Here is a 27,931-nt window from a genome sequence, read left to right on the forward strand (position 1 = left end):
TAAATATGATAACATATTGATTTCGGATAAAATCTCCCAGCTACATTAATCACTAATTGGCGTTAAATGTCCTCATTACGAAACATATTAGGAAAATTCATTCGTTAAACTTTAGTCAGGATTAAAATAATAAAAAACATAATTTTATACAAAAAGGACCCAAGCCTGTAAAGCGACCAACGGAAATTCGAGGGTATGCACGATTTCCACCCTAACGGCGCGTCCCCTTCACCCCCCCCACGCTCCCCTCTTGCCGCCCTAGTCTCTCGACCCCCGCTCGAGACCCACCTAAATTAATTCCAGAGGGTATTTTCGGCCTTTTCAGGAGGGGGCAGGCAGAAATCGATGGCGCGCAGTGCCCCCCTCGGCGAAGGGCGCTCCGTTTAGGGCCAGTCCTACGGCAGACTTTGTGTTAAAGTGACTGCAACCCACATATTTATAATAAATATTAAGTGGGGTTTCAAGTAAAATTCGCGATTTTGACGACGTTACTGCGGGGCGGCGACGAGGTAAGAAGTTTCTAATTTTTTAGGAAGTATAACTTCATTTAAACAATTATTTCTCTAAATAAAGGTAAATGGATTTTACATAAAGTTTAACACGATTTGAATTAAGCTAGCGTTTATATTTCTCAGTTTTCCTTAGTTTCTGTATTGTTTACGAAGTAGAGAGCCGAGAAATTGATGTCAATAATTGATAAAAATATAATAATTTTTTTTGTAAATTCTGAAGAATTGGTACGATTCTTGGAAAAATGGCAAAATGAAAAAAAAACACGAAAATTCTTCCTCTTTCAATTGATCCTTCAAGCTTAAGTCGATATCTCTAACCGTTTTTGAGATATTGTCATCTAAACGAAACGTTTAGACATGAATACGGTTACTCAGCGAGCATCCTGAATTGCAAGAACACCTCTCGGGCATTATTTCACATTTCTCTTATACTTTATTCTGATCGATAGTAAATTACGTGCTCTAGAAATGAGTCGCAAATAACCGAGCTCGATTAACAATTTTCCAAATATCACTCGTTGATATTTTTTTATAACTTGATTTATGGTTTTCAACATCTCCATCAACATAACACTTTATTCTCATCCTTTAGATGAAATCCCCCCAAGCAAAACCCATCCGACTTCTTCAGGAGAAACATCAAGAAAATCTTGAATTTATGCTAGGAAACCTTCTGAGAGATGAAACCCTGAGTGACATCACCATTTACTGCAAAGACGGATCCGTAAAGGCCCACAAAGTAATTTTGGCAGTGTTTAGTCCATATTTCAGAAAGGTAAATCAGCCACAATTCTCCAACAAAATCTTATGACATCAAAATAAGGTGTTTCAAGATCATCCGGATCAACAAGTAGCTTTTATGATTCATGGTGTGGGAGTTAAGCAAATCAGAGGTTTGATCGAATTGATTTATAGAGGCAGCACGGAAATTTCCCCTGAATTGACTAATAAAATCTGTGATATTGCTGAGGAGTTTGGTATTAAAGGCATTGTTGATGAGGTGAATAGTTGCCATATCGAAAAATCTTTTATAGAATTTATATGTACTTTCAGAATGATAAATGTTCTTTAAATACATCGGGCAGAGACACTCGATTTAAAGGGCAAAAGAGAGTCGCGGTTGATTTTGAAAACTCAACTGCAGAGCCTCATGCAAATAAGCTGCCGAAGACTTTTGCCGATGCAAGTGAAAATAAGACTTTAAAAGCCTCTCCTGGTAAAACGATGCTATATAATTTTAATAAGTAACTGCTAATAAAAGATTTGTTGGTATTTAGTTGTCTGCGCATCACTTGAATGTCCGGAATCTCTCAAAACACCCAAAGACTCAACAGACAACCCTGTGAATCTTACAAGTACCACCACATCACCCACCTGCTCATACATGCCAATGTCTGCCGAGGCAAGGCGCAGGACTAAATGGGCTCTTAAACAGAGAAAATACAAGTGCTTATTGTGTCCTGCAAGGTAAGTGAAGCTCATTGATCAAATTAATTAACTTAATAAAATTCATAAAAGTTTTAAGAGGGCATCCCATTTGAGTCGCCACCAACTGGTCCACACAGGAGAACGACCATTTGCATGTAACCACTGCGACAAAGCTTTTTCAAGACATGATAAACTGAAGCACCATATAAGGAAGACACACATTCCTGATTACATCGGAAATTACATGGAGAATACGGCAGAAAGTGATACTTATGTACGCATCTACTTCTAGGCGAAAAGAATTGCATTAATGAGAATTGCTACATATGGATGATGTGTATAATAATTGATTTCAAAATATTTTCATACCACTTTCCCTATGCAAAAGTAGTATTTGTTATGTAGAATCAGAATGAACTAAAATAAAAAGCACTCACTACATAAGAGAAAAATCATATTCGCCATTATGTTAAGAATGTTTGAAACTACTCTTATTTTAACTCGTTAACGAACATAATTTGCGATTATAAGAAATAATTTTCGCAGACGATCGGCCATGTTGAATTGGATACCTCTCACCACACTGAAGAATTCGAAGTATCCACTCGTATCACCCGAGAAGATCTTTTGGTTCGAATGGCCTCTGAACCGAAACCTAGACATTTAAACACTCAAAAATTGGTAAATTCTCCTGATGAGGGTCCTGAGGAAGTTATCACTAAATCAGAAGACTCCGCTATACCTTCTATCACACCGCAGTCTTCTGAGGAAACTAAAAGCAATGTTACTGGGCAGAAAAAAGGGAGAGGGAGGCCTAGGAAATATCCTCAAGGTAAGTTACATTTTTACTAACAATATTATAGTTAAATATAATAATATAACAGGATTTGTAGTGCCTAAACCTTTGATTAAACGCCCAAGAGGACGTCCTCGTATTAACCGATCAGGTATATATACATGGATTTTCTATCAAATATTGTTGCATACTATGCTAAGTACGCTATTATAGTTCGCCCCGCAGCTTTTTCACGGGCCCCTTCAGAAGCCACTCGTAGTGAAGATTACGACATCACTAACATGCCATTTGGAGATCTTGAGTACCTCACTAAACCTCTAAGGATAGGGCAGAATTCAGACACCGTAAGTTTTGATTTTAATTGTTTTTCCATTATTTTTATTGTATGTTTTAGTTTGGTGTAAGTACTACTAGATCTGTGGAAGCAAATCTTATGGAGCCCTTAGTTGAAATAGAATTAGATCAGAACAATTCAAATAAAACACCTTTAAAGGATAAAATTGCGGACAAAGATCTCACAGTACTGCATCACAATACAGCAGGTGCTTTCCTGCAAAATATCGGCCTTTTGGAGAATAGTGCATTAGCTAAAATGGAGATTGGAGAGTGTACGATATCAGTGAGCAGTGGATCAGGATTTTGTTAGGAATTGTATTAAATATTTCTTTATTTATTATCCTTGAAACAATAATTTTATTAAGGCTATTATTAAATAAACTTTTTTCTAGATAATATAATTTTGTAATAAAATATTTGATCTGTAGGGAGTACAGAAAAGATATAATAGATTCGTTTATTTCAATTATTGATACATCTCATCGCTGTTGGAATAGCTTGTTAATCTCAAAAAAGGCAAGTGGTATACATTCCAAAATTTTCTTCAAAATATTTGTCCTGCATTGTCGACTCCAAAAGTCTAAATCTTGATGACTGTCAGAAGGGAACAAACGTGAATTTTATTGAATAATTTCTTATCATTTTATTCTCTTAAAAATTTTCGCAGATGAAAAAACATCTAGATTAACAATAATTAAATATGATAAGTATAGTGTATATATATATATACACACACATTATTAACACGATTCATGATCCCTGTTGATGACAACTCAAAAATAAAACTACCTAAAATATAGTTTTATATTCACATCACTATTCAAAACATCGTCGGTCGTTCTATAAATCACATAATTCTAACTTAAAACTCGCATTGCCAACTGCCATTTAGCATCTGCCCACAGGCTATTGTTTCGGCAATTAATCCGGATAGTCTAAACCGTTATTTAGGGTCTAAAATATAAAAAAAGTCTGTTTATCATAACTGTCTAAGCATTGGCTGCGATTTCCTTCATTCTGTTAAGTGCACTGCCCGCCTTGAACCACGAGATTTGCAGGTCATTAAATGTGTGATTCAATTGAATCTTATCTACGCTACCGTCTTTGTGTTTAATTTCGCATTCTACCGTTTTCCCAGGTGACAAATTCTTCAAGTTCTTTAAAGTAATCTTATCCGTTGGTTGAATTTTGTCGTAATCGCTTGGGTTGGCGAAAGTGAGTGGCAACATGCCCTGCTTCTTCAGGTTGGTTTCGTGGATTCGCGCGAAGGATTTTACAATGATAGCTCTTCCTCCTAAGTGACGCGGTTCCAGCGCTGCGTGTTCTCTAGAGGAGCCTTCGCCGTAGTTTTCATCTCCTACTGCTACCCATCTGAGGCCTTTGGCTTTGTAGGAACGAGCAACATCCGGAACTCCAGCATATTCGCCGGTGAGTAGGTTTTTCACTTTGTTCATTTCGTTATTTTCGTAATTTGTAGCTCTGAAATAATGAAAAAAGCTATACATTTGTTACCCAATCAATCAAATCCGCGAAGAGATTCCAAAAATGAAATAGTTACGAGAATATGGACTTTTACCATATTTTTTTGAAACAGAAAAACTGAATTTAATTTACTGTTACATTCCGGAGTAAACTCTTATTACAACTTATCTAGAATCAGGTGCTAAACTTTAAAATACTACTACGTTTATAATGTAGATGGATATCCATTGTGAGAAGTTTCTAGTTAACCTCTAAAGTTTGGACCACCCTGAATTGCGTCACTTAGTGTCCAAAATTTTGATTGTCATACTTTTATATGCATTCAAAATTCCGTAACTAAGAGACTCTCTTAAATAGTCAAAGCTTAAGGTACAACAGATGATGTTTCCCAAATGCAATTCATTCACTAGGAAATTTAAACTTACCCAATAAACATATTATTGGAAATATTGTCCAAATGTCCACGATATTTCAACCAAGGTCCAGCGGCCGAAATGTGGTCGGTGGTGCACTTGCCTTTAACTTTAATAAGCACTAACATATCTTCCAAATCCTTGCCGTCCCACTTATCAAAAGGTGCCAATAGCTGTAATCTGTTCGATTTAGGGTCAACTTGAACATCTACTTTGCTGCCGTCATCTAAAGGCTTTTGGTAAGTATCCTGACCGGGGTCGAATCCCTTTGAGGGCAATTCATCTCCGAACGGAGATGAGAGCTTGAATTTTTTACCATCAGAGCCTGAAGTTCAAAAAGGTTAAAACTGCAATTTAAAAGTAAATTTTAAAAGATTACCGGTAAGTTCATCGGTGACAGGATTAAAGTCCAAAGTTCCAGCAATACTGAGGGCAGTCACAAGCTCCGGAGAAGTTACGAAAGCGTGAGTTGCGGGATTGGCGTCGTTACGACCGGTAAAATTGCGATTGTATGAAGTGACTATGGTGTTCTTCTCACCTTTTTTGACATCTTTACGGTCCCACTGGCCAATACAGGGACCACAAGCGTTAGCTAAGACCTATTTTATTGCGAAAAATAAGTCATAATATCTTAAGTTCAATAGAAAACAACATACAGTGCCTCCGAATTCCGTCAAAGTCTTAGAGATTCCATCCCTTTCGATTGTAGCGCGGATTTGTTCTGAACCAGGAGTCACGTTGAAGGGAATTTTTGATTTTATTCCGTGTTTCATTGCTTCTTTAGCAATACTAGCGCATCTTCCTAAAAGGCAGAAAATACAGGGTATTAATGCGATCCTGTTCCACACTTTGGGGTCGATTTCACTTAATAGATGACAGAAAACTAAATAATACATTTTTCACATGTCTCATTTCTATAACACAAGGAGTCAAATGTAATTTTTTTTTAATTAACCTTCTAAAAAGAAACGCTTAATCAAAAATTTAATAATTAGTAATTGGTACTAATTTAATAATATAGTTATTCTAGGAATTAAATGTATCCCGAATTGCGTATTATCATATTCATTCTATCATACAGAGAAAAAATGATATTTATTGTCTGTATTGAATTAACATTAATAAGTCAGTATTAGAGCTGATTAAATTATCTGGCTGTTTGATCATATATTTGTAATTCATATTTCAATATTTTTTCTTTAAAAAAATCAATACAGAATTTACCCATGTCCTCGTATGAGCTGTTGGTGCAGGACCCGATAAGTCCCACCTTTATGGGTAAAGGCCATCCGTTTTTCTTCGCGTTCTGCCCCAACTTGCTGATTGGACTGGCCAAATCCGGGGTGAAAGGACCGTTAATGTGTGGCTCCAGCGTATCCAAGTTAATTTCGATTACTTGGTCGTAATGTGCGCCTAAGAAATTACCCAATAATTTATGTTTTAACAATTGGTTTTTAAAATAGTCTTACTTGCATCGGAATTGAGTAAAACCTTCTGTACTTTATCGGCTTCCTGAGCTATCGCACCCCTACTAGTAGCTTTTAAATAATTTGCCATTCTGCTGTTGTAAGGGAACACTGAAGTGGTAGCTCCAATTTCGGCACCCATGTTGCAAATAGTGGCCATACCTTTTTAAATTTTGAATTAGAATACATTTGTTTCGAAAAATGATTTAAGTAATGCATTACCTGTGCAGGAAATTGATTCGACTCCAGGGCCGTAGTATTCGACAATAGCCCCAGTTCCACCCTTTACAGTGAGAATATCCGCTACTTTAAGAATGATGTCTTTAGGGGAGGTCCAGCCAGACAATTTGCCTTTGAAAGCAAGATAAATTAGACATAAAATGGATTTAATGAGAGAAAGCTACAACCAGTTAAATGGACACCGATGACGTTGGGACACTTCAACTCCCAAGGGATATTGGCCATGACGTCAACGGCATCAGCACCACCCACGCCAATACAGAGACCACCCAAACCACCCCCATTAGGGGTGTGAGAGTCGGTACCGATCATCAAAAGACCAGGAAAGGCGTAGTTTTCCAGGATGATTTGATGGATAATTCCTAAACTCATGTAAGTAAGTATGGTTTTTACACATGAATTTTAATATTTCAAAAAATATGTTTACCATTCAGATTAAACTTTTAGCATTGTTCTGCCATCACAAACACCTAAAAATAAACTTTCATGTGAACACCTTACCTGAACCGGGTTTCCAAAAACCAACGCCATACTTGTTGCCAGCAGAACTCAAAAAATCATACACCTCCTTGTTCAAATCCTTGGCACGTGCCAAATCTTTAGTTCCTCCGACTTGGGCCTCAATCAAGTGGTCGCAATGGATAGTACTGGGTACGGCTACCCTTTTGAGACCTGAGGAGATGAATTGCAACATGGCCATTTGGGCAGTTGCATCTTGCATGGCTACCCTATCGGGGCGTAGCCGTAGGTAGGATTTACCACGTTCGATTTCCTGTAAATTTCAGTTGTTTCAGGGTAAAGTTATTAACGAGGTGTTAATTGAAGCACCAAACTAATTTTATAATAAAGCAAGAATCTAGCCAATATTCATTTATTCCAAAGGTTTTGTAATGGAAATTAGCTTGTAAATAAAGTTGACAACACATTAATAATTTGGTCTTTAGTAGACAAATTTGGGAATGTTTAGTGGGTAATGGAGGCATAGGTTAACTAAGAAATATTCGAGACAGCACCCTAATAGTGACGATATACAGATAGTAGTTGAAATTGCGATACCCACGATTGCAATTTGCCTAGGTCAGTTAAAGTGAAAGAAAAAGATTTTAATGCTTATTAAGAATTCACCTTCAAACTAGATTTATCTGTCATGACACTTAAAATATCCCAAAAAGAATTAAAATAAGTCATTTTAAAATTTTCATTACGTAATACGTTCTGAATTTAGTCCATAATTTCAGTGGTATTTTTGGCTTAAAACTTAGACATTGATCGAATTTGGTAATATTTATCAGCAAGTTCAAGGATCAGAGAAATTCTTTCTAATTTCCAAATTTGAGAACATTATTAATCGGTACCAGACTTTAATCCATTTAATTAAAATAAACATAAACATCTCTGAACTTTGTTTCTATCAGATAACACTTTCACTGCTGTTTAACAGGTCAGGCTCATTTATTAATAATATTATTCAATGGAAATGCATTTAATTATTGCTTAGGTTTAGTTAAAAAATGTTAAACAATATAGTACATATCAGTGGAATCTCTGTGAAATATTAAAAATTAATATTTATAGATCAAATCTTCATTATTTTAATTAAAATTGTCACATTTTTTTACCTGTGTATCAGGTTGATCCAAATGGGAGTACAAAACCTTCTCTGATAATGTCAGAGGACGGTTAAGCCGCTTCTTGACAATCTCGAGATTCTTCACAAGTTTGTCATAGGGGAGGGGATCAGAGTCAAATTTTGACATTGCAGTCTTGACTGCAGCTGCTGCCAAAGGTGATACATGGAAGCATCTAGCTTGGACTTCTTGAAGGACGACATTTGATTTTCCCCCCTAAAAAGATATTATCTGATTAAATATTATACAAATTTATATATAATGCAAAATAATTGGATAATAACTTTTATGTTTTCAAGTGCTGAGGCACATATTTGAGTGCACATTGTTAATATAAATTTTTAAAATAATACTTAAGTTAATATGTATAGAAATCTACACTATTGAGTTTAAAAATTTTTGATCTCAAGATATGTATATGACAAAGTATTTAAAATAATTTTTATGAATGTAACAAACAAGTTATTTATTTAATAAACCTATCGCTAAATAGAATGATATTATACTATGATAAAAACATGCCATCAGACAGTTACACCCAAAATTAATAATTAAAAGATCATCCTAAAATATAACAGAGCAAGTAGAAATATATATTAGTAAATTATCTCTCATAAAGCTAGAAACAGAACACATGTTAGTTAAAATATTTGTATACTAATAATAAACTAATTCTCCACATGGCATGAAAACTATAGCAATTATCCCTAAACTACCGTAAAAAATTGCAGAACTTTAGTGAATAATTTTGCACCAACTCTTTCATCATACAAACATTAAATGCTCTCAAAAAAACAAAATTTAAAGTCAATAAAAACGACAAACTCGTTCTTTAATTATTGAATCCTAAATAAAAATATGGTTGGCACCTAGCCCAGATATTCTGCTGGCATTAATACATTTATCCTGACGTAGTAAACAATAATGAGATAAACACAACCTTTCAGTGCCAATCAAGGCTAATTTTCAAGCTACTTAAAGTTTGGCCCTTTTATTCGAGAATTCTTGAGGACAGAAATAAACAGGCAGAATTGAACTTATTTATAACAATATCTCAAAAGATTCAATATTATATAACTTGAGCCAGGGTAATTTTTGATTGTAACTCATCAATATTGTGAACTTCATATAAAATAATCGCATAAATATGAATGTCTGAAGGATGTTCACTCAGAAAAACAAGTAACTACACTTGTTGGGAAGCCTCAATTTCAAATTTGAGTCTAGCCACATATATATGGCTAGTGATGTTGGTGAGTATGGTAGGTATTTTTGTTAAATATCTAATGCATTTATTGAAGTTTTGAAAAATATAACGAAGTTTTCATGTAATAAAATTGTGTATAGAAATTTAGTATTCAGCTACAAAAACCTATTAACATGGCATGCATAAAACTCTAATTATAAAACTTATTAATGGCCAAATTAAGTTACACGTAAAAAAAAGTTAGGATGAATGGAGATGTTATGTAACTACTATAAGGAGGTATTTTCTAGACAAACCAATTAAATTAATAAAGTAGCAATACTTACATGGCGATGCAAAACTCGCATACAGTACGCCATGGTGTAGAAAAACGGCGTTTAATTGCTAGAACTGTAGTAATAAAACGGATCTCGTGGGGCCACTTTGGAATTTGGCACTTCCAGCAGTTTTCGTAGTGGAAACCGACTGTGAACAGGGAAGTGCACTTGCGCGGTCTAACTTTTCCTGCGATGGGAACGAAAATAACCTACAAAATCGAAATTTGCCGCAGTGAATTGATAATGTGTAGTCCCCGCTTTTGAGCCGTCGTAGTTTTATCAGCAATGAGAAGTTTTTTTGGTTCTTTTTTACGTCACCAAAAGCAAGATTTTGAGAAATAAAGTCCATATGATTGCAAAGTTCCAAATTCCAAGCGTCACCAGAGCAATGTTGTCATAATTTGGCCAGAAGAAAGGTTAATATCTTTTACTAAAGGAATTTGGCGTTATGATTCCTTGCACCATTTATTTAAATACTTTCTTCTTCTTAAGAAACAATAAATTCATAAAATAATTTTAATAATAAGAGTCAAATGATTTAATAGGTTTTTTAAATGGTCTTTGTTGATATTTAAGGGAATATTCATATACTTTGGAAACATTGCAAACCCTGTATTGCCAAGTACGTGACTGATCAGCTGATTTACTAAAGGCTCTCATATACGTAACTTTTTCAAATTTGATCTAGTCGAATTAATTCAGCAACTGGAAATCTTAGTTTATTCTCTATATTACAGTTACAACTTTATTATTGGAGCTTGTTACAATACGTTATGATGAGTAAAAGAATGATAATTGTTCAATTATGAGGTCGAAAACCAGCACCTTTCATTCTGGTAAAAACATATCCGCTGTCCTTTTTAGAATGTATAAAGAGTTGCCTATCAGGCGTTTCCGCCATTTATTAAATTTTCAATACAAACAAACCTCCAGATTTCAATTAATACTACAAATATTGCTTTTTTAGTTTAATTTCAATAAAATAATGTCCGATGGCACTTTCCTCTTATCCCTTATAGGTCAAATAGAGTTTTTAGACGTAATGGCACCAGCGAACGCATCTTACCACTTCAAGTATGAGTTTTACACAGGGCCGGATTGGAAAGTCATCGGCGGATTAGAAACGGGGCTTTCTCAAGTGGCCAACGTTATTAACAACAATGATAAAGTGGTGTTTAACTTTCCGATTGATGTGCAGTTTAAAAGCACAAACCCATTCGGTTGTAAGTAAATTATTGGAGTTAAAAGATAAAAAACCAACATAGTCATTTTGAAATTGAGAAAATGGTCTCAGTGGGCAAAAATAATGAATTTCGAATTTTTCACTGTTGTCATAGACAATTGTCTGTTTTAATCCGTCCAAATAATTGTCGCGATAGCGCCATGAGTGGTGCGCAAAATTGTGTGTTAAATTTTGCGATATTTATAATTATCATAAACAAAAAAATTCTTCGTTTTTAGGGCCTCAAATGGTGCTGACAGTGTACAAAGAAATGACCTTGGAAGGATATGGAAGAACACACGTGCCCATAAAACCAGGCCTGCATCAGCTAGAGGTAAATTTGGCCAGACCAAAAGCCTCCTCTCTTTTAGGATACATTGGGTCGTTCTTTGGGTACCAACCAGAGCTGCTGCAACCTAAAATTCTAGCCAGCACTGACGGCAATAACCGTACGTACTTATTTTTTCTATTTCCAAATTAACTAATTAAGAATTCAGTAATTAGAATGGAAAATAGTGGCAAAGCACTGCTATCCTTCTACGTGGTTTCCCAAGGATTTTTGCGGCTGGGCTACGATTTTGGACACACTACAAAAGACTAATAAATATGCTTTTTGTGTCTTTTATTACAGAAAGTTTACTTACAGTCAAACGCATGAAGAAAACGCGAAATAAATACAAAAAAACGGCTATTATACAAAATCTCTGCGAATATACTCTCAAATATACAAAGAATTAAAGCTTAGGAAAACAAAAAAATATCAGTAATTAAAGTAATAAACTATACAATTCCTATTATCAAACATCGATGTTCTTAAACATTTATAATATAAATAACTATGTACCGAATTGCTCCTGTTTTTTACTATAATCAAAGAAAGTACGCACAGGAAAGAAATCGGTGAATATTATTGATGTAAAGATGAGTTTGTTATTATTAGTATGGTAGTAAGTATATTACAATACAAACAGCTCACATTTGGGCTAGCCTGAAACTGCTCAGCAGCTAAAGACCGCAAACTTTCAATTACATTCTAATGATTACTTTATAGTAGAGGCATAAAGTGACTATTTTTGTGACATTTCAATCTTTAATCTACCCTAATTTGTTTATTTAAAAAATCATTTGCACACCTTTCGCATCCTCAACACACAAACATCAATCGTCTCTTTGGCAGTTATCCATATTTACCACAGAATATACACATACAGGTGAGACCTGTAAAATGGTTTATTTGCAAATTGAGGGTTTATATGATCAATTTGGAATGACTGTATTTTTGCCTAACGCGAGAACTAGATTTCTGTTCTAAATTACTAAATACTACTACGAATTTTTGATTTGGCATTTTGCACAAATTTAATTTACCTAAAAATTGTTGCCACATTGAGCAAAACCATCATTTTAAGGTGTGACATAAAGGCTAAAAGGACCGAAAAGCCAGAGTTGTACCAGATAAGTGCGTTAGTAGGCGTAGAATTGGAATGAAGTGTATCAGTCGTATTTGGCACAGCTTTAATTGAGATGCGACACCAATGAAGTCCTTTTCTATGTTCTTAAAAATATATTATGTCAATTTCCTATTATCGTCAATAATTCTAGAAAATTCGTTTTCTTTTTTTTTGTAATATTTGCTAATTCTGATAACTCAGAGATGATTTATTCCTTTGGGTTTCACTCTCAAAAAAGAGCCATTTTTCTGCAAAAATTCGCTTATTATACAAAATTTCTAATATTTAATACATAATTAGTTTTATAATAAAATTATGTATACCTAACTTTATGTGCTAGATTTCTAAGGACGTTCCAAACAAAACCTGAAAAACACTTTTTATGCCTTATATTTATTTTGCCTGGAACATAATACCTATTCACATTTGAAAAACGAGAAAAAAATCACACCGGGATTATGAATTACACTCATGCCTGCATTTCCCAAATCGAAACTAAAAATACCTTGGTTATACAGGGCGTACAAACTTTGGACAGTTTGTATAAATTAGTTAGGAACGCATAATCAGCAATGGAAAAGTGGGCTAAATTACGCGCTCCTCAAAATCAAGCAAAAAACCTTTTGACCAACCGCAACAACCCAAATTTAGAGCTCAGTGACGGCGTAGAGCTGTCGCTCATTTTCGCCATTGGTATACATTCCTTCTCCCGTGCCATGCTGCTGGTCCTGGATCTTAACAGACCGGAATTGGGCGTGGCCACTTCCGATTTGAGCGCATCCACGCTGCAGGGACCGGAACTGGTTGCCTGGTTGGAAAGTGCTGACGGAATCCTGCCATGCGCCCCTTTGCAATGATCTGAATTGTATGTTTTGAGTTTCAAAGGGAACATTTTCAAAAATAAGGTATGTACCAATTAACAATTGGAAGGTTTTTAAGAGAGCAGCGATGTTTCGGAAATGGAAATAAAACAGAAGCTATTTTAAAATGTAAACTTAACAATATAAACGCAGAAAAGGAGCTGAGTTAGTTTCTATGTCAACTGGGATAAATAAATTTTAACTGAAAAAATAATTTTATATTCATTTTTTAATGATAGTTCTTAAGAAAGCCATCTTTATGACTGTGTATTGATAGATTGGAGACTGAAGGACTCGAAAACAATCTTCTGAACAATTTTAATATTTGAAATTTAACCAAAAATGCTCCACACAAAAAAGATTTGGAACATAGAACAGTTTTGCGTACACAAACTTGGTATTCTGTGCGTAGCAACGTATAACTCAACCACTTTTGCGGAGGTTTATACACGTGTTTTTTGCACATATTCCTTTAAAAGAATCGTAATTTTTCGGTGTCCTAAGCATTATTTATAAACGTAGTCCACTACATTATATTTTTCTTCAAAAATCGTTTTCAAAACCATTTTGCTAGTTAGAATATTTTCGTAAATGACATACCTGTAATTACTAGGATTCAAAGGAGCCTCTGGTATGGTACCGGAAATCGTGGGAGGTACTTTGGGCATGGTGGGTTTGCTCCTGGCTTTTTCATCGGGGGTTTGGGGTAAGGGCCTCCGTCCCAGGGAGGAATATTTGCCTAAAGTGGCAGTGCGCTGAGGTTCTGGACCCTGGGCGGATTGTTGTTGGTCTTTTTGCGGTTGCTGTTGTTGGTCCAACTTAAAACTTTTAAAGTTTGGGAAGTCTTTGCAGGCATGCCTGAAGCGAAAAAAGATGTACTCTGATGATTTGGAGGAGATTTTTGCGTCGAACCTATCTCAGTAAAAATCTGAGCTTTCCAGTGTCTTGCACTGTTTGCTCAAAGTCGCATATTTGCCATTGTTTGGGCCGCTCATCGGTTCGTGGTGATGGTGGGACGGTAAGCGACCCAAGGTGTGCCCGCGAAGATGGGCCATGTGGGAACCGCGGTGTTCTTGAGCTCTGGTGTCACAGCCATCTCTGTAGTGGTAAATTGGTAGTCAGTACCTATTATAGGTAAATAAAGGGGAATCTGGGTTCTACAAAAACCCTCAAGTCCATTTGTTTATACTATGTCTAAGATAAGGATGCTTTACTGAGAGATATTAGAAAACATTCTAATTTATATTAATAATTTTTTAAAGTTATTACGTTATTGCGGACTTACAGGCTTCTTGCAGACCGCCTTTTTATAATATATTTTTTTAAGGAGAAAAATCACGAACACTGCAAAATACGTAGATTGACAGGAACCGTCCAAGCTCTAAACATTTAAATCACCTTAAGAAGCATTCAATTGTGCATGCGAATGAACTAAATGACACCAATTAAGGGCGAATTGAAAGGACATTTCCACTTCTAATCAGACAATGATTCTTGACAATGAAAGCGATTTGTATGAGGAGTCTAAAGGTGATAAAATGCTTTGAAACAATCGTGTGACCCTAGAAGCTTAAAACTGAAAACGACTATTCAAATAAAGGCGATTTCGGATTTTTTTCAGTTGAAATTTTTAGAACTAGGCACCATTAAGGCTCTAAAGTCTCTGAAGTCTAACATTTGAATTTGACTAGCTGCTGACCAATTTGAAAACAGAGAGGGAAGTGTTTTAGATCTGTTTTATACATATATAAAATTATAAACTTTTAGGAGCATTTCCCATTTCTGAAATGTTGTTTTCAATGTACAATAAACAAAATTTTCATCCGTCGGATCTTCTAATTCAGATCCAAAATCGCTCAAAAATTATAGAAAAAATGAAAGAAAAAATGTGTACTGTAGCAAAAATTCAGCCTCATGCACGGGCGCCGTTGCGGCATGCATTGGAGGCGGCCTAAGATGGGCGACGTGCGCGTAACTAGGGGGTGGTGTGTCGGGGGGTGCCCCCGGGAACTGCCCTTGGCTGCGTTGCAACGTCCGGGCGGCGATCGCTTGGCTGGCGGCTGGGGGCGGCAAGTAAGGATCGGTTTCGTTCACTTGCTGGTAATCTTTCCTGCAAAAAAAGAGAATAATTAAAATTTGAAGTCAAAATTTATAAAAAGATGGACAAAATATGGACTTCGGTATAATTTTGATGGGTGTGTCAGTGTCACTAAGTTTAGGTTTTAAGAGAAGAATCTTCTGTTTTACTATTTGTATGTTTACTAATTTCATTTCGCCATTTTTTCGAAACATATTGGGTAAACAACTTTTCATTTCATAATTTAACTATTTAAATAAATCTGTGATTCTTTGCACCCTGAAAGCACGACTCAGTAAATGATATCATCGCGATGTTTCTTGTTAGTCACTATAGACGACATATTTGATAGATGGAAGTGTAACAAAAACAGTAAGAAAATAGCGTTGTCAATTAAAAAATTACACGTTGGCAAATTGCACAAGTTTGAAATATGTCTAGCATACTAACACTGGTACCAATGATCAATATTGCAATTTGATAATTTTATATAGAATTCATATAAAAAAAACGAAAAAAGCATGATTCTGAAATGACTAATTGAATTCTAAAAGACAATATCATAAATTTTCACTCTCCTTTAATAAAACTAAGAAAACGCAGATTTTTCTTCACTCACTTCTTCCTAATATAAATCCAGGTGTGAGAATCGACCCAAACCAAAATGGTCATCATGACTCCAGCCAAAACAGCCGAAACTAACATCAAAGTAAGCCCCAATAAGCCTACATTACACAAAGCTCTAGCCCCACGCAAATAGTGCGTATACAATGTCCGACAATCCACTAAAGCGGTCAATGAAGTGCCGATTGTGTCTGCAGTATTAATTTCGTTTTTCAACGAGTTGAATTTCTGTTCCAAACCTAAAATGGTAAAAACACTAACCTGAATTCTTGAACAATGAAAATCAAATAAATATAAGAATTTAAGATGCATTTTAAAATTTTTAGCTGTTACCTCGCTTAGGGAATAATTGAAAGGCCAAAGGCTTAAGCAAACTGAGCTCAATTCGCATGTGTTCTAGGGTTGTTTTAGCTTCGCGTAGTCGCTGCGTAAAAGGATTGGCTCTTGCTCGTTCACAGTTCAAATAGTGACGCAAAATGTCCTTAGACAGCTCAGTACTGGCTTGGTTCTCTACAAATCGTTCTGGAGCCATGCATAGGTCTCCTAAAGCCACGCTAGTAGCTGAAAGTGATAGAAAAAAGTTGAAAACATTTTAAGTTTTTAAGCTTTGTGTCTCTCTCTAGAAAGACTAAATTGAAGCTAAAATTTCAGTATTCATAGCTCATACTGTTCTCTATCAACTGAGGAAAAGTTGTATATGTATATATTTGTAAGTTTGAATTGAACTTTAAGCAAGAGAGTTGACGTATATTTTATGGCTTTTGTATCACAATTTCAAGTTTCATCGCAGGTCAGTTTGAACTACAGCTGTATGATTCCTATAAATGTCATTGAAAATTGATTACATTATATACCCAAAATTAACTGATTACTTCAAATAATGCGTTCTTACCCAAATAAACACTCGATAATAAATATGAAGCAATAACGGCCAACAAGCCGCAAACCGAAAATGCTATGAGAGCGCATCGGTTGTGCCGAGCTACGCCCACTAAAAGCACCACGCATAGGACCAAAAGAACGCTCAGTACTGCCATCGTGAAGGGCCAACGAATCGTTTCGAATTTCTCTCCTATTTGGATTTTCGGGATTATATCTAATGCCAGCAAAGGATTCCTGATGATACCAAATTAGTCAATAGTAGTTAATTGAAAATTTAACTATGCAGTTATTTACCTAATTTCAGCAGCAGCATTTGCCGCAAGAGTGTTATTGCCCATCAACCTCAACAAATGACCGTCGGCAGCCTTTAAGACGGTCAAATTGAAAGCCGGTGGCTCATCAAATATTGCTCTAGAATTTCAGGTAAATTCGTTAAAATGCAGGTAAATGCATTTGAGACATCTTAATGGATATCAAAAACTACCTGATTCCTGTAAAGTCTGCGCCAGCTTGTACCCTCAACTGCCTCTCAATGGCCTCAGTCTGGTTCTTAATCTTCCCCACAAGACCGTCAATTTGCCTAGCTTGATTCAAAGTTTGAACGATTCCGTTGTGAAGATCGTCGTTTCCATATAAGCCCAAACCCACCTAAAATACATTTTTCACAAAATATATAATAATACAAATTTCAGAAATACTTACAGCGGCACAACAGAGAACCGACATTATAGCCAGAGTGACTTTGAGTGCTGAAATCGACTTGGCATGGCGCGGTTTTCTGTCGCAGCATCTCGTCAACAGGTAGAGCAACAGAATTAAGAGAGTAAAGATTAGCCATGCTGCTGGTGCTGAGGCGAGGATTCCCAAACTCTTTAATAATAGAAAAGTATGGTCAAAGTACTATAATTCTTAAAAAAGGCTCTAGTGGCCTTTTCATTTCTAATCATCGTTAACAGGAAGGCCATCGCGCTACAGGTCTTTCGTATTTCCGGGTTTTTGCAGCCGTTACGAGAGCCGCATACTAATCAGGGATTCGGCGAGGGCCCTCGGCATTCAAAGGGGCTCCCCCTTTACAATATTTCTTCGGACTCTCAAGATATTTACAAGGGAACTTATCATAAGAATTTAAATGTGCGCATTGGACTCACCTCCAAATACACAGGAGAGTCGGGGTCAAAGGTGCTATCCACCTCCCTGAAAGTAGCATTGACGTGTGGCAAACGATGCAACCATTCAGCCAACCTGGGTGGGTGATAAGTGTCGTCGGAACGGGCGCCCATCGTTAAAGGGCGGCCGGAAAAGGCGGCTGTATCCGCGCCTCACACCATTGTCCAAATTAAAAGCTGACCTCTCAAAGCAGGGAAAAACTTGAGATGCTAAAAGTAAATTGAGAAAGACAATGTGAAAAAAACAAATCACTATTATGTTTCAATCAGTGCACATTGTCATTCAAGAATGAACCTAAACTAAATATAGCCCAAATTAACTTCAGTAAAATGTTTTTCTTCAAATAGAACTTTCATTGACATGAACAGCAGGAAACTATCGGACAGCAGGATGTTTCCTGGGGTCTTTTATCTAGCGTCACCTGTCAATAAAGCCAATATCGAGCCGGTGGAAAATGGCATCGTGCAACAGTTTTATTAAAAGAGTCACTTACCCCTCTATTCAGAGAGGGTCGAATGGCCTACTTTCAGTTTAACTACACCTGGGCCTATTCGGGAAATAAACTGGGAGACATGGCCCTGTATAAGATCTTGCTTTGTACAACGAAGAGGACATTAATAACCTTTTGAATTCGGGAGAAAAAAGTATCTGTGTTAAAATATATGTACTATTTTTGGCCCTTACAAAAAGTTACTTTCTAGTCGTCCCATATATTGAGTGTATGCTTGAAGCTACTATTTATTCACTGTTAAAGTATATAACATTCATGCATAAAAACTCCTTCACTTGAGAACGAGTTCTCGATTAGACCATTAGCTGACACTCTTTATTTTAATAATGAATAATTCATACCATTTACCTGATTGATGACAAGGTAACCACTACTAGCCAAGAGACTTTTTCTTCGCCCTAATATTCTTATCCTCACGAAATATCGTCTTCAGGCAAAATCCTGATAGTTTAAAAAATATCAAGATGAAATAAAAAACTTTGAAGAAATCAAACAATTTGTTCATAATTAAAAATTTTAAAACAACAGTCGGAGAGAGTCTCTGAATGAATGAACGAAATCCAAGCAAGAAAAAGCAATATCTCCAGCGCGACTTATCATTAACAACTCATTTTAATTAGACACGTGTACATTAATAGCATGTTCAATAACATAAAAAAGATTTTTGTTACTGTCTAATTACGAAAACTAATGGACAATACTACTACGATTATGTGGCCTGAATAGGGCCATTGCGAAGAGCCTTTGGCAACCGGCCGGAGTCCACGTGCACACATCATAGGAGCTTTAAGAGGGTTGTTCAAAGTTCAAGGAGAAACTATAATGACCTAGTTGGTAATTAAGGTAATTTCAAAGATAGTTCAAAATCTTGAGGATAAAGGAACTTGACAATCTTTGGATAACTTCAGAATATCAATTTGGTTGGAATCAGTTTCTGAGTCAGTATTGATCACGAACCACGCCCTGGAAATAACGTATGTAATTAGCTTAATTTCATCGGGATTTAAAATATTAATATGAATCAACAGAAACATGATAACAACCTGTTTTGTTTTTACTTGGAAACTACATATGTTATTAATCAAGGTAAATTTCAATAATTGAGTTATAATATGAATTAAACCCGATTTAAGTAAAAAGGCAAAATATCTTTTGCTTCAAAAATAAATACATAAATTAATTAGACAGTGCAAAAATATTTACCATATTTTCGAGAAATTCAAGAACATTTGTGTCTTTCGGTATTCTGAGGGTTTAAAAAGTGTTTTTGAGAGATGTACATATTTAAAATCCCAAATTGAGTACAAACAAAACCATCTATGACCACCACTTTGGTGGCAAATTTGGTAATTTCTATTCACCTGGCATTATTAAAGTGAGAGATAATCGACCCTCATAACACAATACGACTATCCTTCCCTCCTTCTGTTCTCTATTTTTTTTAATTTCTTCCTACAGAACATTTCTGGATATAAAAAATATCATGAAAGGCGCTTTGACACAGCTGAAAAAAGCATCAAAGTCGGCCTTATTGAAAGCAGAGAAATCCAGATGTGGAACATAATTCCTTCAATGCGAATGCAAATGAAATAAGATCGACTGAATCGATAACAGGTTCTGGTGCTACTGATATATACACAATTGTTTCTTACTAACAAATTAGTTTTTTTTCTTTGAGGATGTCCTATAAGGCACAAAAGTTGTCATAAATCCTAAAACGGTGACGACTGAGAAAATAACCCCTACCGAGTTCAAAATTCCTTATTGACCGAATTCTAGAGAATGTTATTCCACACATCCATTTCATCTCTTTTATGTCCAATTTGTAGAAGTTGATAGAAACTCACAGGGTCGGGCTATAACTGAGACTAACTAAATGCATTTAAGACAAGTTTATTTACTGCGGTTCTCAATAAAAACGTTATGAAGGAGGGCGCAAGGGTGAAATGGAAAAAGAAAGCTACCTTTATAGAGAGCGTTGCAAGTTTGGACTCTTCTATTGCACTTTCTATTTATTGTTTCACCTGATTTTATCAGTTGCATTTACCGGTTAGTAATTTTATCAAAAGCAAAGATCTTTCCTCCCGCAAAAATTTGAAAAATAACCGCACCCACAATGTCGATAAATCCACCCCTGTGTGTCTCTACAAAAAAATCTCCGTATCTATGTTCGTCGACACAGTCCAAATAAAAGCGATTTACCAGATGTATGGGGGCCTTTTATGAATTTCATACTCAGGCCATCAAATAAAAGGATTTCTGACCTTTCAGAAGCGTTTTATCAAAGATAAAAGGGCGGATGGCGTTACTTACAAGGCGTGTTAATACAATTATAGTAAAATGGCTCCGTAAAGTTTTCAAGAAGCATTTAGTTGATTAAAACAAGATTTCATTAAAGTGAGAAAATGTACTGACCAAAGCAGTGGCATAAGAATAAATTTTTTCCGTATAAACTCCACACAAAATAATTGAAATTTTCTGTAAGTGCGCCTCTGATGTAAAGGGCAGTTTCTGCTAGCAGGAAAACACATTAGGTGGTGTTGTAAACCGTTTACCGGAAAGATATGTGATGGTTTTACTCGAGGTTTTACCCAATTGTCATTAATTGCTGACTGAGGTTCGCACGCGATCTTTTCTTTCAATCTATACAGATTTCAAGGAAATTGATTAAGTGTAACTTAAAAAAACACAAATTATAAACACTACTAAAATAAACTGACGCTCCTATGATTAAGTAAATTATTACTAAATATGCCATTGATCTTAAATGATTTACCCGCATTTCCTTCAATGTGTTTTTTTATGGTTTTTGTCAGACTTCTAAAATTAGAATGAAAAAATCTTGTCCATAAATTATTAAATATTTTGCTATTTCATTATGTTATAATTTCGATTGAATTAAGGAGATGGCAACCAGGAAACGTTCGTATTTTTGTGTACAACGTTGCCAAATCTATAAAAAATATAAAATATGACTGTACTCCATCTATTATAGTTCCATTATTGTACCCAAATTGCTTTGTTCTGAACCCTTTGGCAATTATCTCTGGGAACACATTCCTGAAACGACAACTCGACATGCAACATTCGCATGTATGACACGAAACACTCCTGGAAAAGGGCAGGGACCCTTGTGTTGGCGAAGGGTGCGTGAATGGGTTTAATCTGGTTTTCTGCGAATATGTATAGTATAATAAGAAACGTGGAGAGAGCTATAAAATTTCCAACTCGCAATCGATTCTCAAGAAATTTTTGCATTTGGAAAAAATATCTTGTCCTAATTTAAGCCTCGTTGATTTTTATATACACGTACAAAACCGGAAACTTTGGTGCTTATGTATTACGAATCTAAAACCCTAGAAATATATCAGATAAACAATTTACAAGCCCGAAAACACTTTAAAATTTAATGAGATTCGTAAAACTAGTAAAAATGTCCAAATGTTAGAAGTGTTGAAGACGATAAAGTCTGTGTGAAAACACTAGAGAACAAATAAACTTAAGAGTATTTATATGTTAGGCATCACACAGACACCACTGTAATTCCATGTCCTGCAATTGACTTTCACATGTGGCTGAACCAGCCCTAAAGGGGCGTAACATGAATTAATCCCTTGACTCCTCTCTGACGACCCATATGTGTACACCCTGCCTTTTATGTATGTCACGCACATGATGATTGACATATTTATTGCAGTTATAAACAAATTAGCTCTTTACATGGTTATCCCTACTTTATTGTATTGTGCAACAGCAAAAAAACCACTTGATATGCATATTGTGTATTATATACAGCACGCTCATATATGTATAGTAGCAGTTATACGACAAATATCATCTCAAAGCCTCAATTAAGGTTTGCAACTTTTCCAATCTTTCCACGTCAAATTTTAATAGGTTCTCATTATTGTGATGTTATTGGTGGATCGATTTTCCATTTCGGCTAGTCCCGATTCCAGGTGGAAATGATTGGCAGCTCTCCCGGAAAATCATAAATGAAAATCTAATTAGGAGTTGCTTTTCACAAGAGGGTTCTTTCCTGGGATTTTTCTCGCTTATCCTTTATTCAATTATTTCAGTATTAATTGGAGATGTTAAAATTATCTTTTAAGGAAGATTTAATAATTATAAAAGTTTCGTTTTAAGTAATTTTTCGTAAATTAAAAAAACAAGTCAAAATATAGAATCAAAATAATCATTTTTAAAAATCAGTAAATTTTTATATTTTCAAATTTGGGATTGAATAAGGCTTAATTTTCAAGTTCCAATCAAGTGTAAAAATATTCATCTCAGATCGAAGAGGATTTACCCTGAATCCCTTTTTAAAGCTACATAAAAGCGGAAAACTGTATACATAATAAAGTTTTTAGAGAAGTAAAACCGATTACAATATTCATGTAAATCTAATAAACGCTTTAGACACACAGATGTTCATTTGCTTATTCATTACTGCCAAAAATGACATTACAAAATATTTCTTTCTTTCTTTAATGTAGGCATTAAGAAACGGTACAATTAATTAAATCACAGATTGCTTTGATTTTGCAAAGTGACATTTCAACGTATAGTAGCGCCCGACTTGAAAATCTACACAATTCTCACCTACTTCTCTTCTAATTTTCCTTCTTAATTTGTGTTGCGGTAATATTGATTTATATAATTTATACTTTCAATGATTTTGATTGGAAGAAACTACATATTTGATAGTAAAAACATGAGTGAGCAATCTCAACCTTCGTCCTCTACCACTACACAGAAATCGGTAAATAGGGCTAAAGAACCAAATGGGCCTTCAGAACAATATGATTTTCGTACTGAGGACGATAGCGGCAAGATTCTACAATTAGCTTCAGAATATCAGGAGACCCTTGAAGAAATTGAGAAGACTCTTAATAAGGCAAAATCGGCATTGGCTTCTTCAGCGGCCCGACTTCATGTATTAAGGAACGAAGTTATCAGCATAGAGAGGGTTGTTGAGGAAATTTGAAGATATTTCAGTCTTCATAAACTTTCAAATGTGACTTAATTGTTCTAGCTAATAGTATAATAATAAAAAAATAAATCTTTAAGTAAAAATTGTCATAATCTAGATAACAATTTCAATTACTATAGGGTGATCCTTAGGTTTGGAAGCAACTAGGCATTAGGCTGAGCAAGTTTCTCTAGAAAATTTTATACATTTTTATAATGCTCTTTCAACTACCAAATTCTAGATATTCGATGAGAACTAAATTCACGCCTGTAATGTTTTGTTGAATATTTGAAGACCATTATTACTTCATCTGAGGCACTTTTGACTACTTGATTACTCTTGGTAGGAGTATCAATAAGCCCTTTTTTGGGATAGTACATTTCTGTTGAACAATTTCTACGAAATTTTCAACGGCTTATATTATAGACTTCAAAGTAGTTGTAATGTGGGACAATCAAGCAGTTCTTATATAATCTGTCACAGGTCTAAAAAGGGGGCGTTAATAAAAACTTGCATGAGCAACATTCTTGAAAATATTTTATACATTTCTATGGACGTCTTGTATGGGATTTTTAATGATCAATGAGAACTGAATTCATGCCAATGGAATGTTGTTCAGCATCCTTTGACTACTAAACTATATTTGGGGGGATATCCATGCTCCTTTCTTTGGACATATATTGCTCCTGTGAAAATCTACTCCATTGTCCTTTACCAACCCAGAAACTGGTTGTAATATAGGTCCCAACCCCACGTGCCACCCATGTTTTAACAGCAGGCCGTCGCCCCCCAACTTTCGCCAAAAAGCAACGACTGTTGGCCTGCCGCCGACTCGATCGATGAATGCGCGCTAGATGGCAGAACGGGCGTGGTCCGATTCCGGGATGTATTTGCATACGTCCCTCGGGCGATTTCGGGATGACCCTCAGTCTTACCCCCAAGCCTTCGGGAAGCTTTTCCTGCCTTTGCAACAATTTCTACAAATTCCTTTTATCCAAGTCGAATCGAGTTAAACATGCAGGGCTTATTTTAGGCCCGAGGCAGGATTTATTGTGGCACCTCCTATTTTATGAAGCAGGATTTTCTAGGCTGCTTTACGGCTTGGAAAGGCAGCTGAAATAGCTTCTCGAGATCGTAAAACAACAGAGATGCACTGTTATGCCTCTGGAGATTAGGGCTTGGATGCAGAAGATCAATTTAAACATTAGAAAATAGCAGCGTTATTGCTTCAAATGGACTAACTTAAAAACCACAACTTCCAAGTTAAAAGGAGTACTTGAGCGGACATCAGTCTGAGAACTCGAGTTAAAGTTTCGTGACACGAAAATCATGCACATACTGTCTTAACAGAACTCATTACTGAACTTGAAGTTTTAAAAATAAATCCTGCTTCCTGCCGAATTTTAAAGCGATAATGGCGCTTTTGGAACATTTCAATGCCTTCTTGAAATGCTTTTATCTTATATTTTATTTAAACTTTATGTTCTAATAGCTGAAATGGAAAGAAGAATCCTGTATTCAGTGATCAAGGCTAAAGCTTGTTCCGTTTAATTCAGCCTAATTATTAGAAAAAATCGTCTTTAAATAAGAAAAATCAATGACAAACAATAGGTAATAGATTTGTTGGCTGTTAAGCATCAACATTTTGCCAACAATTAGAGTTCATATCACGCTATTTAATTATGCGAAGTTTAAATCCCGCTAAAGGCTGGATCAACTGAGAGTGACCTATGAGAATTAAATTATCTTTCAACTTTTTAACTGCTGGGCACATAAAGCACACACGAGACGGAATCTAATAATTAAATGCTTAATGAGTGGTTTCATATAATTAAATATCTCCATTACATTGTCTGAGAACTACAGACACTCAACGCGTGCAAAACGAATATTTTAGATGTCCCAAACTTAATACATGTGAGATAGTCAAATTTGCTTGAAAATTATGTAAAACTAAATAAAGATATTCTATCAAGTATACACAGAAGGACGTGTAAATAGAATCATGTTTCTCCCTGTTTGCTTTACACACATGCCTAGAGAGAAGAGATAACCAGCATTAGTTGTTTTCCTTTCAGTAACTTCAGCACGTGAGGGTGATGAAGGCTTAATTTGCATCTCAAAAGTACTTACATTAGTCTATAGGAAAAATTTACTTTATGGGTTGAATTAGTTAAAAATAATTTAAAAAAAGATCGGAATAGGAAATTTCCTTTTTAAAGCCTTGAAAGGCTGCTCTAATTTACTAAGAAAAATAGAATCACTAGAAAGTAAAGTAATATGCAATAAACAATTTTAATTGCAGTGATTACATGAGATAATCTTAGTGATAACATTGATAACATGAATTATTAAGTTTCAATTGAAAACTTGCTTCAAATATCTCTTATTAGTTTCAGAACTAATTTGTTGTGTACCTCAAACTTACCCTTTAATAAAAATGTATAAAACCAAACTGAAGTTAAAATTGATAAATGTTTCGTTCATATTATCATCATTAAAATCTATCTAAAAAATTAGAATTTACTATAAAGTCATGCAATTTAATTAAAGCTAAACTTCTGATAAACATAGTGCAATAAAGACCTAAAATCTTTACTATACCATGTTACTGTTAATTAAAAAAATATTAGGTATTGTACTGTAGAATTATGGCTTACATTTTTAGTTGTATTTTATATCATCTTTTAGGGGATTTTAGAAGGTTCTATTAGGTTTCAACTTCAAATTGGGTATTTTCATCTAATTGCAACTACATAACAAAATTTAAAATCAAGATTTGAATATAACCCCTGAGTTTATCATTGTGTTTTCAATAACAATGGAATATTATTTAGAGAATTTTTAGAAATATTTAGAAGCAATATATCTTCATAAAAAAAAACAAGATGGCTTTCTTCTAAACTTTTAAGTATACTAATTTTACTCAACATATTCTCCAAGCCCAGAGCTCAAAACAGGAGTCTTCACCTAAACCTTTATCTCCTCAGAACCAATTTGCATTCTGAGGATCTCTTTAAGCCAATTTAAACAGCATTTATCCAATCTAATCAAGTTGAATGTCAGACTTATGCTGGAAGTGAAATGGTCTTTGTTTATCCTGGATAATGAGTGCATGTTAAACATGAGATAAACTATAATAAATGACATTGATAAATAACAGTTACACTATAATATCGGCATTGGTTTGTTGCAAGAATCAACAAGCCGAGGAACACACTGATAACATCCCTTTGCAATCTACTTTCTCCGAATCCAGACATGAATCACTACTGTGAGTTTGGGGGCCGATTTTAAATGGCATATTGCCGCCTTACAGGGCTGGGGTTAAAGGATTATATTAAGCAGTCATTAGTGACGATAATGGTTAAGGTTTTAATGAAACATTTTAATATTGCTTGCCTTTAAATTGGGAAAATATCCAAAATGTATCAGGAAAAAAACAAAAATACACCCACTCCCGACAAAAATTTACACAAACTGAAGTGTTGATGAATTGCCGTGAAGATGGCGCAACAGTCGTGACATGAAAATCGATAAAAATAGTATATAGGGGATAACGTCAGGCAACCAACACTACGTAGAGAAAAAATAAGAATTACTATAGAAAGAAAGAGAGGACCACTTAGGGCAGTAGCAGCAAAAAAGGTTTTAGGATGTGACATTTTACGTCATAAAGATGTATGAGCGGCCATTTTGATTATATTTTTGCATAATTTCCAAACTATTAATTAATATAAATGATATTGTGAGCACTTTTTTATTGATCATATTTTATTCTATCATAGTATTTGTGATTTTTAAAAGAGGTGATAATTTTTATGATCAGTTTAATTAGAACGATGTACCCAATTTTGAAATTTGTACTATTTATAAATAATTAGGTAACATGCAAGGTACTATATAACGATACACAGTTATTATAATTACTATAAATTACTAGTAAGTTATTTTCTGTAAAATTGAGCGTTTAAAATTTATTTTAGAAAAAACATTTTGACCGATTTTGGTTTTTCCTTAATATTTCATATTTCAAATGAAATTTGACAAAACACGCTTTTTAAATATTAATTTACCACAAAAAATTGCAGTTTCTGTCCTATTTAACTGTTTTTTTTAACTCTAGCAATTGTGAAGATATATATAGTGAATCAAGGTAATTGAACTACCTTGCATATTTTGGTAATAATATCCTGAGCGTCCTGAAATTAGCTTGACAAAATTAAATAGAAAAATTTTAAATAAAAAATACAGAACGTTTGATCTTTAATCGCCAACAAAATTTTTATTTTATACGTATATAAGACTACTATATGCGCCATATTGATAAAAATGGATAT

General features: G+C 35.0%; 4 protein-coding genes across 11 annotated transcripts; 2 read left to right on the forward strand and 2 right to left on the reverse strand.

The window, feature by feature from the left end:
• The first annotated feature begins 223 nt into the window (after positions 1 to 223).
• On the forward strand, positions 224 to 4,552 carry LOC136347435 (protein tramtrack, beta isoform-like). Of its 4 annotated transcripts, none has more exons than XM_066297429.1 (10): positions 224 to 509; positions 1,105 to 1,287; positions 1,336 to 1,512; positions 1,566 to 1,728; positions 1,790 to 1,979; positions 2,031 to 2,214; positions 2,487 to 2,772; positions 2,834 to 2,887; positions 2,950 to 3,080; positions 3,131 to 4,552. In XM_066297429.1, the coding sequence occupies exons 2-10, from the start codon at positions 1,105 to 1,107 to the stop codon at positions 3,380 to 3,382; spliced, it is 1,620 nt and encodes a 539-aa protein (XP_066153526.1). In that variant the 5' UTR covers positions 224 to 509; the 3' UTR covers positions 3,383 to 4,552. The 4 variants fall into 4 exon arrangements, 3 of the variants coding, with proteins under 3 accessions (XP_066153526.1, XP_066153525.1, XP_066153527.1); XR_010733495.1 differs by having other exon boundaries at positions 229 to 509; positions 2,825 to 2,887; positions 2,937 to 3,080; positions 3,131 to 3,272; XM_066297428.1 differs by having other exon boundaries at positions 234 to 509; positions 2,825 to 2,887.
• LOC136347433 (probable aconitate hydratase, mitochondrial) lies at positions 3,863 to 10,014 on the reverse strand. Its single transcript, XM_066297424.1, has 11 exons — positions 9,835 to 10,014; positions 8,293 to 8,517; positions 7,175 to 7,445; positions 6,841 to 7,035; positions 6,656 to 6,784; positions 6,437 to 6,595; positions 6,192 to 6,380; positions 5,624 to 5,769; positions 5,347 to 5,566; positions 4,980 to 5,292; positions 3,863 to 4,551 (listed from the first exon to the last, which is right to left on the reverse strand). The coding sequence occupies exons 1-11, from the start codon at positions 9,865 to 9,867 to the stop codon at positions 4,062 to 4,064; spliced, it is 2,370 nt and encodes a 789-aa protein (XP_066153521.1). The 5' UTR covers positions 9,868 to 10,014; the 3' UTR covers positions 3,863 to 4,061.
• On the forward strand, positions 9,322 to 11,895 carry B9d1 (B9 domain-containing protein 1). Of its 4 annotated transcripts, none has more exons than XM_066297433.1 (4): positions 9,322 to 9,563; positions 10,845 to 11,048; positions 11,287 to 11,496; positions 11,545 to 11,895. In XM_066297433.1, exons 1-4 carry the CDS (start codon positions 9,539 to 9,541, stop codon positions 11,646 to 11,648), a joined length of 543 nt encoding a protein of 180 aa, XP_066153530.1. In that variant the 5' UTR covers positions 9,322 to 9,538; the 3' UTR covers positions 11,649 to 11,895. The 4 variants fall into 4 exon arrangements, with proteins under 4 accessions (XP_066153530.1, XP_066153531.1, XP_066153529.1 ...); XM_066297434.1 differs by lacking the exon at positions 9,322 to 9,563 and adding an exon at positions 10,106 to 10,241; XM_066297432.1 differs by lacking the exon at positions 9,322 to 9,563 and adding an exon at positions 10,502 to 10,661.
• A 1,309-nt stretch (positions 11,896 to 13,204) lies between these two features.
• Positions 13,205 to 27,064, reverse strand: tty (tweety). 2 transcript variants are annotated; one of them, XM_066297426.1, is made up of 12 exons: positions 26,994 to 27,064; positions 18,090 to 18,317; positions 17,644 to 17,811; positions 17,426 to 17,589; positions 17,236 to 17,352; positions 16,952 to 17,175; positions 16,393 to 16,620; positions 16,055 to 16,298; positions 15,373 to 15,468; positions 14,271 to 14,456; positions 13,959 to 14,216; positions 13,205 to 13,344 (listed from the first exon to the last, which is right to left on the reverse strand). In XM_066297426.1, exons 2-10 carry the CDS (start codon positions 18,219 to 18,221, stop codon positions 14,276 to 14,278), a joined length of 1,554 nt encoding a protein of 517 aa, XP_066153523.1. In that variant the 5' UTR covers positions 18,222 to 18,317; positions 26,994 to 27,064; the 3' UTR covers positions 13,205 to 13,344; positions 13,959 to 14,216; positions 14,271 to 14,275. The 2 variants fall into 2 exon arrangements, with proteins under 2 accessions (XP_066153523.1, XP_066153522.1); XM_066297425.1 differs by having other exon boundaries at positions 15,253 to 15,468.
• Between the last annotated feature and the right edge of the window lie 867 nt (positions 27,065 to 27,931).

The sequence above is a fragment of the Euwallacea fornicatus genome, chromosome 28, assembly GCF_040115645.1.
Source record: "Euwallacea fornicatus isolate EFF26 chromosome 28, ASM4011564v1, whole genome shotgun sequence".
Classification (NCBI taxonomy): Eukaryota; Metazoa; Arthropoda; class Insecta; order Coleoptera; family Curculionidae; genus Euwallacea; species Euwallacea fornicatus.

Excerpts from the sequence above, each read along its gene's own strand:
- LOC136347435 (XM_066297428.1), top strand. The coding sequence starts at position 1,105 with ATGAAATCCCCCCAAGCAAAACCCATCCGACTTCTTCAGGAGAAACAT. Across the intron at positions 1,288-1,335 it reads TTAGTCCATATTTCAGAAAG|GTGTTTCAAGATCATCCGGA; the intron begins GTAAATCAGCCA and ends CATCAAAATAAG. Across the intron at positions 1,980-2,030 it reads TGCTTATTGTGTCCTGCAAG|TTTTAAGAGGGCATCCCATT; the intron begins GTAAGTGAAGCT and ends AATTCATAAAAG.
- LOC136347433 (XM_066297424.1), bottom strand. The coding sequence starts at position 9,867 with ATGGCGTACTGTATGCGAGTTTTGCATCGCCAT. Across the intron at positions 6,596-6,655 it reads CGAATCAATTTCCTGCACAG|GTATGGCCACTATTTGCAAC; the intron begins GTAATGCATTAC and ends AAATTTAAAAAG. Across the intron at positions 5,770-6,191 it reads CAGCTCATACGAGGACATGG|GAAGATGCGCTAGTATTGCT; the intron begins GTAAATTCTGTA and ends TCTGCCTTTTAG.
- B9d1 (XM_066297431.1), top strand. The coding sequence starts at position 10,811 with ATGTCCGATGGCACTTTCCTCTTATCCCTTATAGGTCAAATAGAGTTT. Across the intron at positions 11,049-11,286 it reads AAGCACAAACCCATTCGGTT|GGCCTCAAATGGTGCTGACA; the intron begins GTAAGTAAATTA and ends CTTCGTTTTTAG. Across the intron at positions 11,497-11,544 it reads CAGCACTGACGGCAATAACC|TAATTAGAATGGAAAATAGT; the intron begins GTACGTACTTAT and ends TTAAGAATTCAG.
- tty (XM_066297425.1), bottom strand. The coding sequence starts at position 18,221 with ATGGGCGCCCGTTCCGACGACACTTATCACCCACCCAGGTTGGCTGAA. Across the intron at positions 17,812-18,089 it reads ACTCTCCTGTGTATTTGGAG|AGTTTGGGAATCCTCGCCTC; the intron begins GTGAGTCCAATG and ends CTATTATTAAAG. Across the intron at positions 15,469-16,054 it reads TGGATTTATATTAGGAAGAA|GAAAGATTACCAGCAAGTGA; the intron begins GTGAGTGAAGAA and ends CTTTTTTTGCAG.